Source organism: Lagopus muta, chromosome 1, assembly GCF_023343835.1.
Source record: "Lagopus muta isolate bLagMut1 chromosome 1, bLagMut1 primary, whole genome shotgun sequence".
Taxonomy (NCBI): Eukaryota; Metazoa; Chordata; class Aves; order Galliformes; family Phasianidae; genus Lagopus; species Lagopus muta.
In genome coordinates this window covers 32,566,169-32,583,055 of record NC_064433.1, presented here as the reverse complement: position 1 = coordinate 32,583,055, position 16,887 = coordinate 32,566,169, and the positions used below count along the sequence as shown (strand labels likewise).

Sequence of the window (16,887 nt, the reverse complement as noted above, 5' to 3'; positions counted from 1 at the left end):
CAGCATACTCTCTAAAGAGCACAGGAAGGTATAAATGCAACTTTACTGCATAAAGTCAAGTGAAATAGTCCAGAGGGTTATAGCTTGTGTGAAATAAACACATGTACAAAGTACAGGAGGTTTCACATGGCATAAATCACCAGGAACTTCATAGCTTCCTTCCTTCCTTCTTCCCTGCGCAGTTGCAGAGCTGCTAGCTGAAAAGCTGTCCTTCATCATTCTTTTGCAGGAAACCACAAGCTCATATATTATTAATTCTTACTCACTAGTAGTGCAGGACTTAGGTGCTTTTCTTGAGTGTCTCAGATTGCTTTTCAGTGTATCCATGCCAGCTCTACTGCTGCGGTCACCGTTCTTATGCATTGTTTCTCAAAGATTGATAATTTTTCAGGCAATAGCAAAATCGATGCAGAAAAAGGAAGAGCGTGAGATGAATCTTGACACCCAAGTTCTGAGTCCAAGAGGTGATTTGCTGTGAGAAACCACAAAACAAATCACTGTTGGCCTAGGGGTCTTCCCTAATTGAGTGTCATATCTTCAGGAGGTCATAAGCCACTCAGATGCCCTTCCTAATCTCTTTATGAAACAAGTAGGCTTCCGCCTTTGCAACGTAGCCTCAGCCAACATCCTTGCACTATTGTCACAGTGAAAGATGGTCTTTATGGTGAGTCCTTAAGAACTGATGGACTCAGTCATGGAGACCATTCTTTTGAAGAACACTGGCTCAGATGATAATTTTTTCCCCTCCACCTCTCTTTCCTTTTTCCCTTTCTTCCTAATCCACAGTTGGTGTGAGATGCTGAAAAGCAAATCAAAGAGAGAGGAGAAAGTGGTATGAAAAGTCAGTCCCTATTTTGGCTACTTACAAGATAATGTGGAGTGGGAGCTTTAGTCTTCAGTATTTTTAGTTATCTTGCAAATAATGTTACTTGTAGGTAAAGAATGAATTTTCTTATTCCTTTAAAAAGGGAGGTTACAAGTAGTGAAGTCATGACAAGTTATTCATGTTTGCTATTTGTAACAAATATGTCTAGCAACTTAAAAATCCAACAGGAATTCATGGGCTTGTGGTTTGCATTAGTCATTTGACTCCAATGACTAGTATGGACTCAGCTGACACACCATTTGTCTTGGTGTTGGAGCACAACTGCTTCTGTGCAAAGGAATGAGAAGGATTCCGACTTCTTCTCAAGGAGGTTTTCCCAAGGCTTCCAGCATTGTAGGCCCAGCTGGAAGCTGTGGGATGTGTTCGTGAGCAGCCAGGCAGTGAATAGAGCTGTGGTAAAATTTTCCTCTTTGTTCAAACCAGGATATCCAAGTTGGTGAGTGAGGCACAGTTCTGATTTATTGCCTGCTGGATGTAAAGAAAGGAACAGGAGCAAAGTCCATGACTGACTGACTCATCCTTCCCAAGAAAATGCCATTCCAAGTTTTGAATGTCAGTAAAATTTTATTATGCTGGCTATAAGTACCGATTTGTGCTATTTAAATGTTTTCTCCATAGTATCACTTGAGATGCCCAGATATCCAAGATATTCTTGACTACTGAGCTTCCCATGAAGTGCCCACTGTGTTTTGCAAACCCTACCTGGTTCTGTTTAGTGATATCTTGTAGTGTGGGTGTGGAGACTTCCACTGCTGTTTCTTCTTTTAGTTTTGGTTTATTTTTGTTTTTTTTCTACCCTACTGCCCAAATCCCAAAAAGGACCAAACCTGAGATTACTAGAAAACCAATGGTGGGCCTTAAATATCTACACTGCTACTTCAAGTCCGAGGCTTGCTTGTTTGCTGCAATATGCATAGCTATGTAAAACAGCACTATTGATCCCAGATCTATGCCATACTTTATTGAAGCAGGGGGCAGTTCAATTACAGTTTAGGACCTCACCCTTAATTTTTAATTTCCTGCCGATTTGTGTCACATTGCTTAAATTGAATGTATCTCCCTCAGGCTCAAGTAGCCAGCCCTGCTTTAGAGCCACACAGCAGGGGCTGGTGAGGGCTGGCAGGGCCCTGCTGTGGTCCTCTCCCTTCTGCTTCATTGAGGAGTGCTGACTTGTGCTTTCAATGATGGTTTTGGTATCACTCCAAGGATTGAGGCAGGCATAGAATGGAGGAAGGACAACATGCAGGAAATAATCTGGGGAGGGTCAATTTTGTAGCGCAAAAGGAAGCATGTCCCTATGGAAAGCTGTGGGGTGACGTACCTTGATCACAGAGTCTGCTCAGCCCTTTGGCCCCAGTTTGTGTCGCAAAAAGATAGGGGGCTCTGTGGCTGTGAGAGTGACAGCCATCTTATTTATTTCTCACTGGCAAAATTGCTCACCTTCTCACCTCATCAGTGTCAACAGCTGGATGTGTAAAAGGCAGAGTGCACAGGCACATGGCAAGCAGAATCAGAGCATGAACATTTACTTCCCATGTCCATTGGAAAAGTGCTGCAAAATATAAAATTTCTGGCAACCTTGAATGTTGTAGTCAAGGTCAAATAAGCACTAAATAGCCTTTTAAAACTCTTCGGTGTGTGAATGCTGCTTGGTTTAAGCAATCTTGAAAGGTGAGAACATTATTGGAGAGCTGTTTCACACCGTGACCACGTATGCACTCAGTTGTTGCTCATCATTCCGTGTTAACTGTGTGCATCTAGTCATTTCTTGGCTTTCTGTTGGCTAAATGTTCTAATGGCACTGTATTATGGTATAGCTGTTGCCATAGCCAACAATATCTTACCTGATAAGGATGCTGTACCAGTCTACCTCTTTCTCCTTGCAGGCAAGAGGAGCAGGTTGGTGTACTATATCCTTCTTTGTGATCACTTTTTCTTTGGAGAAATTGAATAAATCTTCATTTAAAAAATAATAATAATAATATTTCCAGAGGAAAAAGAAAGTATATCTTGGATAAAAAACAGAGTCCCTAGAAAAATAATGATTCAAAAGGAAAAAAAAAAAAAAAAAAAGAAAAGCAATAAAGAAATCACAGCTGTTTGTTTCAGGGCGCTGGGTCACTAATTGAGTGCAAGCTTTATAAATGTTGTTTGTCCACCCACAGGGCATACAAAACCATTGAGGAAGATGACTTGAAGTTTCCCCTTATCTATGGAGAAGGCAAGAAGGTGGGCACATGCGCTTTCCTCAGGGCAAAGAAGAAGGAATTCTGTGCTGTTTACCACTCAGCTTAGCCTATGGCAGTCCAATGTTTTCCACTCAGTATCTCTTTATTTTATCGCTTTGACAGCTTGAGAGAATATCTTGGTTCTGTCATAAATCAGTCTCGTGTCTAGGATGGAGGAAAAAGAAGAGCTCAACATTAAAAAGCAGTTCTGTAGCAAGCATAGTCATTTGTTGTTCAGTTTGATTTAGTTTTTGTTCCATTGTAAATAACCAGGCTGCAGTAAGACCTGTTCAGTAAATGACTTTAAATGATCCTGGTTTGATTGTAAGATATAACTAGTCTGGATGAAGACAGCAAAATAGCTCTTGTTTGCCGAAAACAAAGCAGGGAGTTCTTTAATAACAATGTACAGTGCTTTGAGATGTAAAAAACCTAATTAAGAAGAAAAGGGATCAGGGCAGGATTTAGGAATTATAACAGCCCTTAACCACATCTTCTGCTGCTGTATGTGAACTCACCTTTGAATTTTTCTGATGTGATTCCTGTTAATTTTTCTTGAAAGGAAAAAGTGAACCCTTCCATTTGGATGAAATTTGTTTCCAATTCCTTGATTAAGAACAGTGAGATCATTAGTGCTGATCCCAGCAAGCTTAGCTGGATGCAGCAATTGGATCAATACAAGGGCGCAGTGGTGTCAGTTTGCCGATATTGGTATGCTCACTGTGTTTCTAAATAGTGCTCCTCTTTATAGCTGCTTTAGGTTCTTATCTCAATGCAAAAATGCATGCTGTTCAAAATTAGCCCAAGTTTTGAAGGTTCAGACCTGCAGCTTATCTCTGAATTTGGTTAGTTTTATAATTATTTGCAAAATGTTTCATTCACATCTTTTTAATTTACTCTCTTATTGCCTTATGGAGCCAGGGGTGAATGAGACAAAATAATTTTGAGTCAGTCTCACACAGTTACTGTTGCTGTGAGCATTCCTGCTCAGAAGCTGCTGTGGCAAAGCCAGAATTTGACAGAAGTGAGGTGCAGGTAGCAGAGAGCTAGGTTCCCCATGAGACAGAATGCCTGGTCTGTCCCTGGAGAAGCATTACTCAAGAAGAGCCTGGCACCTCTTGAGAAACAGTCAGTCTCAAGAGGAAGATGTTTAAGGAAAAAAGCATTAGAACTGAAGTAATAGCAGAGAGCCACAGAGTCCATTGGCACCATCACCGGTGTGGTCTTGCAGTTCTTGTGCTCTGTGTATTCAGCAGCTGGCCCTTGGCATTTTTCCTTGGTAGAGAGAATGTGTGGCACTATGTCAAAAGGAGGGAGCCTCAGGTTTCTTAAGTGAGTAATTAGGCTCCTTGTCCTTTTTACAGTACTTACTTTGTACAAATAGTATAATTTGCTGAAGGAGTGCTCTCACTGACTGATATGGAACAGCCAGGTGACTGTCACATATTGGTTCTATATAGTTTCACACCTCACAGGTGGTCATATTCTAAAGTGAACATGTGCAGACTGAAATGTGGACAAATACAAAATAAGAAATGGAGATACTGTGAGTGTGAATGTTAGAAGTTGATTAGCTATGTTAAATCTTAAGCTCCTGGGAGAATAAGGGAAATTCATCCCTCACTGCAGCAGTTATAGAGTATCAGAAAATCATTAAGATTGGAAAGGACCTCTAAGATCATGTAGTCCAACTGTCAAGTAGGAATGTTGTCTCTTTCCATCTTGGCACAGTGCTTGTAACAGCTTTTGACCCCATCTCTTTATTTCTAGGCTCGGGTTATGGCAACAATTGGCGTGACTCGAGGACTGGGAGACCACGACCTGAAGGTTCACGACTCCAATATCTACATCAAACCTTTCCTATCCTCATCTCCTGAGGTAAAACTGCCAAGCTTCAACGACCTCATTTGTGGAAGAGAAGCAAATGCACTTACTGTGCTTATTTGTTCTTCCCAAATCTGACTCTGTTCTGATTGCGGCTCAATCCTGGTAACATGCTGCACTTCCCAAAGGTGTTTGTGGGGTGACACCTGAAGTTAGTAACATCCTTGGAATAGGAATGTTACGAATTCCCCAGCTGTTTGCCTTCCTCCAATTGATCCTTATCCCAGCCAGAGCATTGACGTATTCTTTCCCTTGTCGTTGGCTATCATATATCCTCACCATTCACTGTGACCATCTCTCCCCATTTTCATGTGCTCTGACTTCCTTTCCTGGATCATGTCTTCACAGAAGCAGAGATAAACCTGCCTTCTCCAAAAGGGGGCATTGGATGTCTTCCGCAGTAGCATGCATGCTGCTTTAGGCAGAGTGTAACAATCTAACTGCTAAGTAGGAAAATGCCAGAAGCATGTTGGAAGAGTGCTTTATGCTTCCATCTGGCTGCCTCTTCACATCTTGTGCTTAATCCTTTCTGCTGGTTTTGTGCAAACCCCAAATAATGGTATACATGGCACTGCGCATTCCCAGATGATAGCATAAGGAGGAGATTATGTGATATTTACTATGATGGGGTAGTGAACTTGCAACTTACCTGTTTGGGAATCAGTTTTAAATGTTTCCATCATGACTTGCAAACAAGTCCAGTTTTTAATCACCATAGACCTTGCAGTGAAAGATATACAGGCTTCTAAAGGAGGTTGCATGTTTTTTTTGCCCATGAAGAAACATGCAAAATTTTTACTCTGTGGTTTTATTTGTCTTCCTACATCAGAGAACAGATGACATATTCTCTATAAAATATTCAGCAAGGGCATGCCATCCTGAAAAGAGGAGGCTTTACTGCTGTAGCCCAATTGCCATCCATTGTCAGCTGGCTTTCTGTTGTTTTAACCATACCCAGTACCTGACCTTGAATCTGTTGCTTGCTACAGCAATAAATAAAGCACATTGGGACCTACTGTAGGGTAGCTGCTTTAGCAGGGGAGTCAGACTCAATGATCTCTTGAGGTCCCTTCCAGCCCCTGCAACTCTGTGGTTCTGTAATGCAAGAGAATGAAAATACACAAATGACACAACACTGTCAGGAAGGAAGAAAATGACTTACTTGACCTTGCTTATAACATCTTTGAGACTTGAAAATTAGAAAGAAACGCTGAGACTTTCTGGTCCTGGGTAAAAGGAGGAGGTCCAGAGACAGCCCTTTCTTCACTTTTCCTTGCTATCAATCTAGTCCCTTCCCTCTCCCCACTTCAAGTGTGTGGAGTCCATCACTTGGGACCTGCTGCTGTTCTCTGCCAGGCAGGCAGCAGCTCTGCCCTCATCACTTTGATGGTTTTGTTTAGCGCCAGTGAAATGATGCAATTTTACCTATTTATTTTTCTGCCTGGCATGCTGAGACGCACTGTTTCTGGGGTATGTAATAGCTGCAGCGCAGTATCTCAGCAGTGTCATCTCTGCCAATTGCTGCTGTTGTATTTGTCTGTGCATATAAACCAATGCCTCTCATGGGCTTTTCTAATTTGTGTGTACTGTGTGTGTGTGCACGTGTTCAAATTCTGGAGTGTGGCATTCAGTTCCTATGCTATCCACGTTTCAGGATCTCTTAACTGCATTATTAAAGGGAAGCAAAATTGTTTATGTTTCCATGTTCCCTTTTCAGCTAAATTCAGCAGAAATCTAGTAGGGCAGCAGGAGTAAAGACAGAGCACCAGTGACCTTGATTTAGAGACATAGGAAAGGAGGAAAGAAAAAAGAACTAACCACACAACTTGAATTATATTAGGAAGTAACATATGCTCTGACTTGCTTGCCACTGAGCCTCTTTTTTTTTGCCATCTCTTCTTTCTCTTCCCAGAGAGGCCCCCAGTACTTCATCTCCTCACGTTTTTCTTCATCTTCTTCTGTTTATATGTGGACACCGTGTGCAGAAACCAGCACTAAGAAAAGTCTTTATGCTGCCATCTGGAAAACCTGGCACTTGGAAGCAAGTGCAGTGGCCTCGGGCAGACAGTCACATTTGGCCTTTAGTGCAGCATTGCATTTTGAATCCTCTTTGTAGAGGTAGGGAAGCACAATGTCTGGTTTCCAGACCTAGAAAAGGGGAAGCACAGGAAGTGAAGGCACACAGTGAGTCGTGACATGGGGAGAATCCAAGTCTGGCTTCTGTTTCCGTGCTGTAATGACAGTGTCCTTTCCAAATCTGGGGGAAAGGTGATTTTTTTTTTTTTTTTTTTTACTGCTGTGTGACAAAATTCTGGTATGGTATGTCCACCAAAATTTGTCTGAAGGAAAGGTAAGCATCCCTGCAACTGCATCCAAAAATAGAGAGAGAAGTAATTTGGGAGTGGTGTGAATTTACACTTTGATAGAGTGCCAGGCTATGGGAGGAGAAGTCATGTAGCCAAGACTGACAAATGTAATCAGGATTCAGTGGCTCAGCTGTTTTGAGACCAGATATGGAGAACTTCTGCAGGTTGGTGAGCTCTAGAGAATTGAGCCTTTTATAATGAACTGGAGAAGCACAAAGCAGGCAAGCCATGGCTGAGGCTCTCTGGCATGGAATTAAATATTTATTTTTCATAATGGAACAGCTCATTTGAAAGCTTTCAGCAGGAAATTCTGCGTTTTAAGGCTCAGCAAGACCCTTCTTGTTGCAGCTGTGAAGCAGAATTTTAACCTGAAATTTTCAAGCAGCAGCTCAGCTCAGCTATTCAGTGGAAGCAGTGTGGCTCTGACAAAAGCACTTGGTCTTTGCTGGCGATGAACCCAACGTCACCCAGCAGAGCAAATGATAAGAGAGTAACCAAGGAGAATTTTTCCCTTCTCAAATGCATTACTGAAATCTTTCTGACAACTTCACAAATATGTCAGAGGAGACTGTTTTAGATTCACATCTGCCTTCTGGAGAAATCTTGGGGAATTACAGCATTTAAAGGAATGAGCAAGGCAAGGACTTTGAGAAGTACTGTTTGATCAAAGGGAGTCAAGGTGGTTTAAGGAAGCAAACATCACGCTTTAGTAGCTTCAAGTCCTTCAGGGGTATGTCTACTAGAGAATTAAACAAATAAAAATGCAGTAGATGATCTTGCCTGAGCACTTTGATTTCTGAAAAAGAGAAAACATTTGAGAGACTGTTCTGCATCACAGGTTATTAATATAAAAAGATATGAAGCTGTAGACTAAGTGGAAAGTTGGCACAGTCTACTGGAAATTGGCTATAGGGCAGGAAACAAAGGGTGGCAGTAAAAAGCTAAAAGGAGATTAATTGGTGAGTGCTGCAGGGAGTAGTGTTGGGACCCGCTTTTTATTATTTACATATAAATTACTTGGAGGGTGGTATTGAAAGATCTCGTCATTTGCCAGTGGAGCTGCTCTGGATAGCGCTGCACATAAAAAGGGACAATACAATTAAGAAGGGGTTTAATTTATTGCAGAGGCTGGGTTGATCAGTGCAGGCAACTGAATGCGGACTGTTGTTTGGTTTGGATTCTGCCTGGCAGGCAGCTTGGGAGCACCTCAGATGGCTGCAGTCTCCTGTGCCAGTTCACTGGGAATAGTTTTCACACCACAGGGACTCACATTGGCCGCCTCCTAGAAACAAAGCTGGCAAGCAGGTCTTAGTGCCTTTGCAGAGCTGGTGCCATCCTTGATCTGAGCCAAATGCAGGTTTTGTCCACTGGGTAGATCTGTTTGAGATATGAATATAAAACCTGCCCACCTGTTCTTTCACTGCTTGCCTAGAGCATTTTTCTCAGTGCTTCTGATTTCATGTAGGTGAGCAATATTGGAAAGAAATATCCAGAATGAGGAAAGGCATTAAGTGGCAAACTGCTTGATACATGTTCAGAAAGGTGTCATGAGTGACTGCGGGCCTTGGTAGTGTGCATCCAATGCTAAATTTCAGCAGAGATCTGTTAGTACCAGTCAAGAAACATCTAGTGTAACCCAACTCTTAATGTCATGGGTGTTTGTGCTGTCAACGTGGTATTGCTTCCTATTTTCTGATTGCTGACATCAAATCATAGAATCATAGAATCATAGAATCATAGAATCATAGAATGGTCTGTGTTGGAAGGTACCTCAAGGATCATCAAGCTCTAACCTCCCCACCACAGGCAGGGCCACCAACCTCTGCATTTAATACTAGACCAGAATGAATGAGTTAACGAGTCAGCTGCTCCACATCAAGTCAGATGGTAGTACAAGTATGGTGACCATACTGGAAGCCTTCACTGGGTGTCCTGTTGCTCCACAGATGTTAAAGAAGGATGTTTGATGGATTGATTTGAAAGGGATTGGGAGAATCCTAGGGAGTTGGTGGCAGCGCTGAACCTGAACCTTCAACAGGCAGGAATCTTGCCTGAAGTCAACCCACATTGTTTTCTGTCACCTTGGCATTCTGCTTTCCTGAGTACCAGCCTGCTATCCATTATTGCTCACCTTGCTCTACGTTTTTCTCACTGGCACTCCTTTCTGGATGTGCTCAGTTCACAAAGCTTTTACCATTAGGAAATCCTAGCTTGTACTCAATTGTACTCAACTCATTATCTGTAAGAACAGTTGTTGTGGGGTGTGGAGGTTTTGTTTTGTGTTGTTTTCAGATTTTTGGGGAGAATATGTACTCTTGGTAAAGTAATCTGCTTCTGGTGTTGGCCTTGAGTGGTGCTACACCAGTGCTGAGGAAAAGGCTCTTGTGGCTAAACATATGCTTTGCCTGGTTGGATGAACCATGGTGGGTGTATTTTTTCTAGTGACGGTGTTAGAAGCTTTTTTGTATGAGATGCTTGCTGCTGAGCAAATGCCTGAGCTGTAGCTGTGATGCTATCCAAAATACTTGCCTGTACCTAGGAGAGCTGACCAGAGTGTGCAGAGCACTTCTGGTCACCGTGGTGGCCAGCTTGCCCCTGTACCCACTAATTTTCCAGGTGCAACTCTGGGCTCTGACAGTAGAACAGAACTCTGGGAGATGGGAGCAGTGGCAACTTCTGCCTTCTGTGTAGCAGACCTGAAAGAAGTTCTGTGCTGCATATAAGGATCTCTTTTCCCTCTCAATCTGAATAAGGCGATGTGCTCTAATTAAGAGAGTATCTTGCCTTAACTTTAATCTTCTCCAAAGTCCTTTCTCAGACGCTACCTTAGATAATGAAGTGAGGTTACATTTTACAAATGACCTTCTTGTGCTTTTGAGTGAAAGGCGAACAAGTGAGGATTAGCAGTGAGGTCGAGATGATTGTTTCCTCGGAGCTGCTTGCAGCCCCTTAAAATCATAATTACATTAAAAGGTCCAGGCATTTTATGTGCATTTCCTGCTCCTGAGGAGACAGTGCACCAGGAGGGAGAACAAAACAGCTCGGTGTCTGGTGGCTGTGCCAAGCGCTTGTCCCAGCACATTTGTTGCAGTCAGTGAAGGCTGGTCTATGCAGATCTTTTCCTCCTGTCTGCCTCACCAAGGTTGCCAGGCTGCTTTCAATTTGGTGTTGTTGCTGTGGTGGTTAAAGTTCTCCGTGGTGGCTGTCGTGCCTGGGATCTGCAGGGGATGGTGGTGTGTCCACTGGAATGCAGCATGTGCTGGAAGGACAGTTATGTCCACCAAAAGGCTCACTTTAAAACACTCCCGATGACGTATGCACATGTTTGGGCTCGGCTAGCAGTCTCTGGGTCATCGGCCTTTGCTGCCAGCTTTCTCCATCTCTCAGGGACAGGGCCGTGGGTGGCACTGCAGGCTGGGCCTCACGCCATGCTGACAGCCATGGTCGACCTGGCTGCGGTGGTGAAGCCAGCAGGCATTGCAAGAAAACAATACTGTGAGAATACGCTTGGGGGTTCACTTCTGTGCCAATCTAGAATGGGTCTCTACCCACTTTTGAGATACTCATAATTGAGCAGGTAAAGAGTTTCTGTTCATTTTGTGGAACTGTTTGCTTGCTCAGGCATAATTCCTAAGTGCAGCGCATGCATTGGGTCTAGAGAGGCAAATGAGATGCCTTCTCCTGTGTAGACATTTCCAAACATGTACAATTTATTTGGCAGAGTTAAATGGATCTGGACAAATGATGAAAACAATTATTTTTGAATACTTTATTAGAAAATATCAAAAATTCATCAAATAAATTATTCAGCCTCCGTTTGACTAGCCCTGCCAGCAAGAGGGAAGAGCTCTGCATGCAGAACCAGGCTGGCTTTGATCACTGCTGGCAGCACAGAGCCATGCAGCCCAGCTCAGCAACACTTGTATCCATTCTGACTGGGTCAGTTCAGGGCTGAGCTGGGCCGGGAGGAGCTGCAGGCTGGAAAGCAGGCCTGCAGGAGATGGATTTCAGTGCCCTGGCCAACCCCCTATCTCAGAGCCAGCTCAGCAACAATTCACAAACAGATTTGGCAGTTTCTTCCTTCATGAATGTTTTTTTGTGTGTTTTAGGTAAGAGTCTATGACCTACTGCAGTATGAGCATGGGCCGGACGATGTTCTGATCCTAGCTACAGATGGACTCTGGGATGTGCTGTTAAATGAAGAAGTGGCAGAAGCTGTCACTAACTTCCTGCCAAACTGTGACCCTGATGATCCCCACAGGTTTGTGTTCATCCCTTGGCTTTCCAGCTTCTCTGAAATTAAGAATGCTTTTTGGTAACATATTTGTGTAGAGCATATGATGTGGGTAAGATTCAGCAAACTTGCATGCTTTTATACAGCAGAGAGAGTCTGTATAGCAAGTGTGTTTTTTTCTGTTATAACTCAGAAATGCCTGCCTTCAGAGGAAAGTTGTGGGATCGTGGTATCTTGGGACAAGATCCATTTTTTGTGCTTTAGTAGATTCTGTAGAAACCATAGGAGGTTGAAGACAGAGAAGAAGATGACAACAGGTCTCCAGCAGTCACAGGATTCCATCTGGCTCTCCCCTGGATAGTCTTTTAACACTGAAGAAGTTGTTTCTTGCTTGGACCTTAGCAGCATCTCTCTCCCTCTAGATGTATGGATAAATACAACACAGTGTGGGTGCTACGCATTGCAAGTCACACTGTGACCTTTGAAACCATTGCGATAGTGGATGCTCAGTGCCTGCCAGCTGCCAAACAGGTGTGGTGACAAAATAGGTGCAGAGTTTGATTCTGATTCAAGTTGCTGGATTCTGTTTATTTCAGAATGATCCTTTTCATTTTCCCATGTTTATCTCCTCTTACTTGGTCAGCTTCTCTCTTTGAAGTACACCATCAAGCAAACAAAATCTTCCCAAACACTAACTAGAGTGCCGCAGTGGGTTGGTCTGCCTGTCTGCTGCTGAGTTCCCTGTGCCTGTCTGTCACTGTGAACTAAAGCATCATGCTGGAGATCAGAAGTCTTTCACTTCTAAAACAGAATGATGAAAGGGAAATAGCTTTATCCATCTCTAGAAAGTGTTCCAAAAGGAAAAGCCTTTCAGAACGCAAGTTTGGATGGCCATGGTTGTCTTCTGCCCTCTCATTGGGCTGAGAGTGTGGGAAGAGAGCCCTCAGATCACCCCAGTTGGCCTGTAAAAAGCGGAGTTTGGGAGATAAGCACTGGGATATCTCAGCAGCCAAGTGAGAAAATGTAGGACTGTTTCACTCACTTGAATGAATGTGCCGGTTTCAGTTGTTCAGATGTTGCAGCTCTTGAGGGTAAACCAGTCACAAAATGCTTTGTGTTTTTAATTTTTCTGAGCGGGCATTTTCATGAGGTCAGCTCTGTTCTCCATCAGTAAACAAGGAAGACAACGAGTGGATACAGACACCCTGGCAGCCACTTGGGATTTACAGTGACAGGCACTCCAAAGCAAATCACAAGCAGTATGTTCTTACCGGACACTTACTCAGAAGCGTGGAATGCAAAATAACATTTTGCTGCAAGCACTCAGTTGTCAGGTGAATGGGTGACGAGCATGAAGCTGCAACTGCAGTACTTTGACCTTCCTTCCTCCTTGCCCTGAAGAGGAGGTGGGGCACTAACGACAACCAAGGGCTTCTCTAATTCAGCAAGGCATGAAAGTTCTTCTGTCCTCCATCTGAGAGAGATCAGGCATGGCTAGCGTGGGGCACTTCCACCTGGCACTGTGCTCTGCAGATAAGCTTTTCAGTAGGAGGGGACCCACCCAATCAACTGGGTGTTTCTTTGAGTTCTGCACCCTGGCTGTCCTCCTGCAAAGACAGCTGGTACAGTGTAAAGCCTCTGTCTCCATTCTCATCGAGTAATTGGGAAAGGTTGGCTCATCCTACCGTCTGGCCTGGTCCTACCTGTTCATTGTGAATACAGTGTGAGTGCACTGCGTCAGTCTTGTTCCTTCTGGTGTTCCCAGCGCTGGTGGTAATCAATGCTTTTGTTGCAGTAGAAATAGGAATTCTTTTTTTAATCTTTTTTGCTTGCTGGGTGAATGATCTCTCATCTGTTATAAGTAAAATATCGAGAAATCAGAGACTAAAAGAAAAATATTTTCTTAGATGTAGATTTATTTGTGCTCGTTTGGCCCCAGTAAGTGTGGGAGATTAGTCCTGTTTGTAGCAGTGTAACACACTCTAGAATTGAGCCTGATGATTATGAGTTAGAGCAAACACATTTGTTAGTGTTTGACCTACAGATCTGTGAATGGACGCCTGAGTTGAAAATTTATTTGTTCTTTTCAGTAACTTTGTGCCAGGTCATTTAGAGGCTTACAAATAGTGGCACCAAGACATCTCTCATACCAGCTTGCAAAAGGTAATTAGAACAGTCCCTCATATAGTTTACAGTGATATTTATGAAAATTACCTTTGTGGAATTGCTATTTGGTTATAAAGAATATTTAAAGGGTTTGAAGTACTATGTGAGAGGTTTTATATAATTACTTCAGTGGTCCAAATAAGGTATAACTAATGACTTTACAATAGCATAGCACCTCAGACTATGGAGTTGTGTTAATTCCTCTCACTAGTCAGTGACAGGAGAATTGTGTTTGCAGTGTTATCAGTGTTGCATTTAGAGGAAATGTTATCCCACAGAATGTCAAGTTCTGTGATGAGTGCATCTGGAGTCTGTGATGAGGTGAGCAGCTGGGAATGTACAATCCCTAGGGATGTAGAAAACTTGTCAAAATGGAAGAGAGTTGCCCCCCTAGGCTTCATAATTCTGCAGAGTTCTGAAGAACCTACCTGTTGGAGCGGACCCTGCATCCATCTGACCCAGTAGCCTACTTATTCCCTGACAGCAGCATACTTGGGAAAAAAAAATAAATTAATAGGAAGATTTTAGAGCTGCAGAGCACTTATCGGTTATGTAATCAGCTCTTTGAGGGAGCAACATCCCTCCCATTTGAATTAGGAGTCGTTTTACAGCCTGATGGATAAGAGCTCATAGCCCTTGGGAAAGCCCCTGGGACTCTTTCCTGTTGATATTTACTGTCAGAACTATGAATGTTTGTTACCCACAGAAAAACATCTTTGAATCCTGTCAAATGTAACATGTGCCTGGGCATCTCCAAGTGCAGAGGGAGTGAAGCTGGTTCTGTCTTCAGCCAGCCATGCAGACAGAACCCCAGGGGATCTGGGCAATGAGTGATGAGAACAGACGTGATGAGAGAGCGGTTCCTCTGTGAGGGCTGGGCAATTCTGTGATGGAGTGAAGAAGCTGAGCTTGAGTTGGATTTCTTTGCTAGCTCAGTTCAGACAGGAGCATGAAGGGGACCCTGAGCAAAGAGAAGGGGTAATGACACGCATTACATGACAGGTGTTTTTCGTACATCTGTCTGCAGAAGTATGAAGATGAAGAAGAGTGTGAATGTTGACCATTTCCTTCAAGCTGCACCTGCTTACATACTGACATAGGGAATCTGCTGCTTCTCCTCCTCCCTCCCATCCTCTTTCATCCCCTCTCACACTCTCCTTCACCCTTGTGGAGATTTACGAGGGTGCTGGGAAGCTGCTTTGCTCCTCCTGAGTGTGAGGGGATAAGAAGCTGCTCAAACTGTAGCAAGTTGCCCCCGCTGTCACCATTTCTCCTGCAGTACTTTCACTGATCAATACTGAAAGCTTGAGCAGGAGAAAATATATATATATATTCTTAAAACACAGAAGTTGTGTTCCAGCAAGGCTGTTCATTAGGAGGAAGTGGGTACTTTAAAACTACTTCAGCAGTTCTCTAATGCTGTCTTGACAGCTGAATCCCAAGTTCACAGCGCTGGAGAATAAAAGCACTCGATAATGGACTGCTGCTGCTATTCATCTCCAGGTACACGAAACTCACCCCGTCTCAGTGCCAAGTTGAACAGCATTGCTCCAATTCAGCTCTGTGCTAGGAAAGGAATGTGTTACCTCGCTGCTGCTTTCACCTGTTCCTTCTCCTCTGCTTCAATGTGCTGTTTTTCTTGTGTATTTCAGTCTGCCTATGAGAGATTTCTGGTTTAATCTTGCCCTATCCAAACATTAAGCAGCAAATCATTATGCAATAAAGAGCAAAATGCATGCCTTTGTACTCTTTAGATGTGGGGAGCTCTTGTTAATTAGAAAAGAAGCAATGCAAAGTTTTCTGCCAGGATGGTGGGTGTTTTGCTTCTCTTAAGTTCTGACAGTAGCTGAGAAGCCCTTGAAAAAGATGTTCTTAGCCAAAATTCTTTTAGCATTCATGCTGTGAATGAACGCTTCAGTTTCTCGCTTACCATGTGGAGTCCTTCTATTCTTTAGCCCTGCATCTGATTTGGGGATTTGGGAACTGAAGAATGCAAGTATGTTTGGGTTTTTTTTCCCTTAGGAAACAAAGTTTTCTGTTGTTATTAGGACAGTATGACTGGTTCTTGTCACCTCCTGCTGTTATATCTCAAGGTCTTTGATGCGGATGATCTTGGAACCTGCAGAGAGCATGCACACATGTGCACAACTGTATGTGTTCGAGTTGGCGCCCTGAGTGGTGCAGAATGACCCTCAAGCCCTTCTCCAACCACTAAAAGTAAATCTCTTGTCAAAGCTAGAAGGACCTGGGAAGTTTACCACTCTTGTTTGTACCACTGGGAGCAGGTAGTGCGTTAGAAATAACCTCTGTAGAATGTTATTTGGACTTAACATCAGACCTTCTATGCAGTGAAATGTTGGTTTATTTAGAGTGAATATAACTTCTTAGTAGAGAAAATAAATCTCTCTGTTCCGGATTCAAAGGAGACTTTTAAGCTTAGGAACCTAAATTGTAGCAATAGAACATAAGAAACTGGGTATTTTTCACCTAGGAGAGCAAATAAAGTCTTTTTGGGTAGCAGATACATTTAATAACTCATTCTGTGGTGAAATGTTCTGGGATTGGAACAATCCCTGGATATTCAATTAATACACACCTTTTTCTTTTTGTCCACTGCTTCTGATCAATGGAGATACTGTTCTGTCCTGTGCCTCAGGCAGATCTGAGCCGATCACTTCTGGCCCAGGATCCTCCCTAGAAAAGGGGGTCTTGAAATGCCACCCTTTCTTGTCCTTCCTGCTTTCTGTGAATTGCAGAAGTGCCCTTCTTCTGATTATCTGGGCTTTATAGAGGGCTTTATAGAGAGCCAGTCATCCTATTAGAGGCTGATAATTAAGCTTTAAATAAAATACAGGCAGGCACAATATTGAACTGTTGTTTTGTTTTCCTTGTGAGTCTCTTTAACTGTTTGATCATTTTTTATTAGCGAACCGATAGAAAAGCTGCACTCCACCCAGCCAAATTCGAAACATCTCAGGCAGGTGCTGGGCTGAGAACTGACTGGAATAGTTGTTCATCCATAATGAGATTTCTTTGAGCAGAAACTTCTGAATCGGCACACAGATGTGTCGATCCAGTAACAGCAGGCAGAGGGATATGGGAGAACGTATCTGATCAGTGCTG

General features: G+C 43.1%; 1 protein-coding gene across 1 annotated transcript in view; it reads left to right on the top strand.

Annotated features, from left to right (window-relative positions):
• PPM1H (protein phosphatase, Mg2+/Mn2+ dependent 1H) overlaps window positions 1-16,887 on the top strand; it is a 132,992-nt gene that overhangs the window by 110,706 nt on the left and 5,399 nt on the right. The window contains exons 7-9 of the mRNA XM_048947874.1: window positions 3,052-3,115; window positions 4,885-4,992; window positions 11,474-11,625. Of these exons, the coding sequence (XP_048803831.1) occupies window positions 3,052-3,115; window positions 4,885-4,992; window positions 11,474-11,625 (324 nt within the window). The remainder of the gene's footprint in view (window positions 1-3,051; window positions 3,116-4,884; window positions 4,993-11,473; window positions 11,626-16,887) is intronic.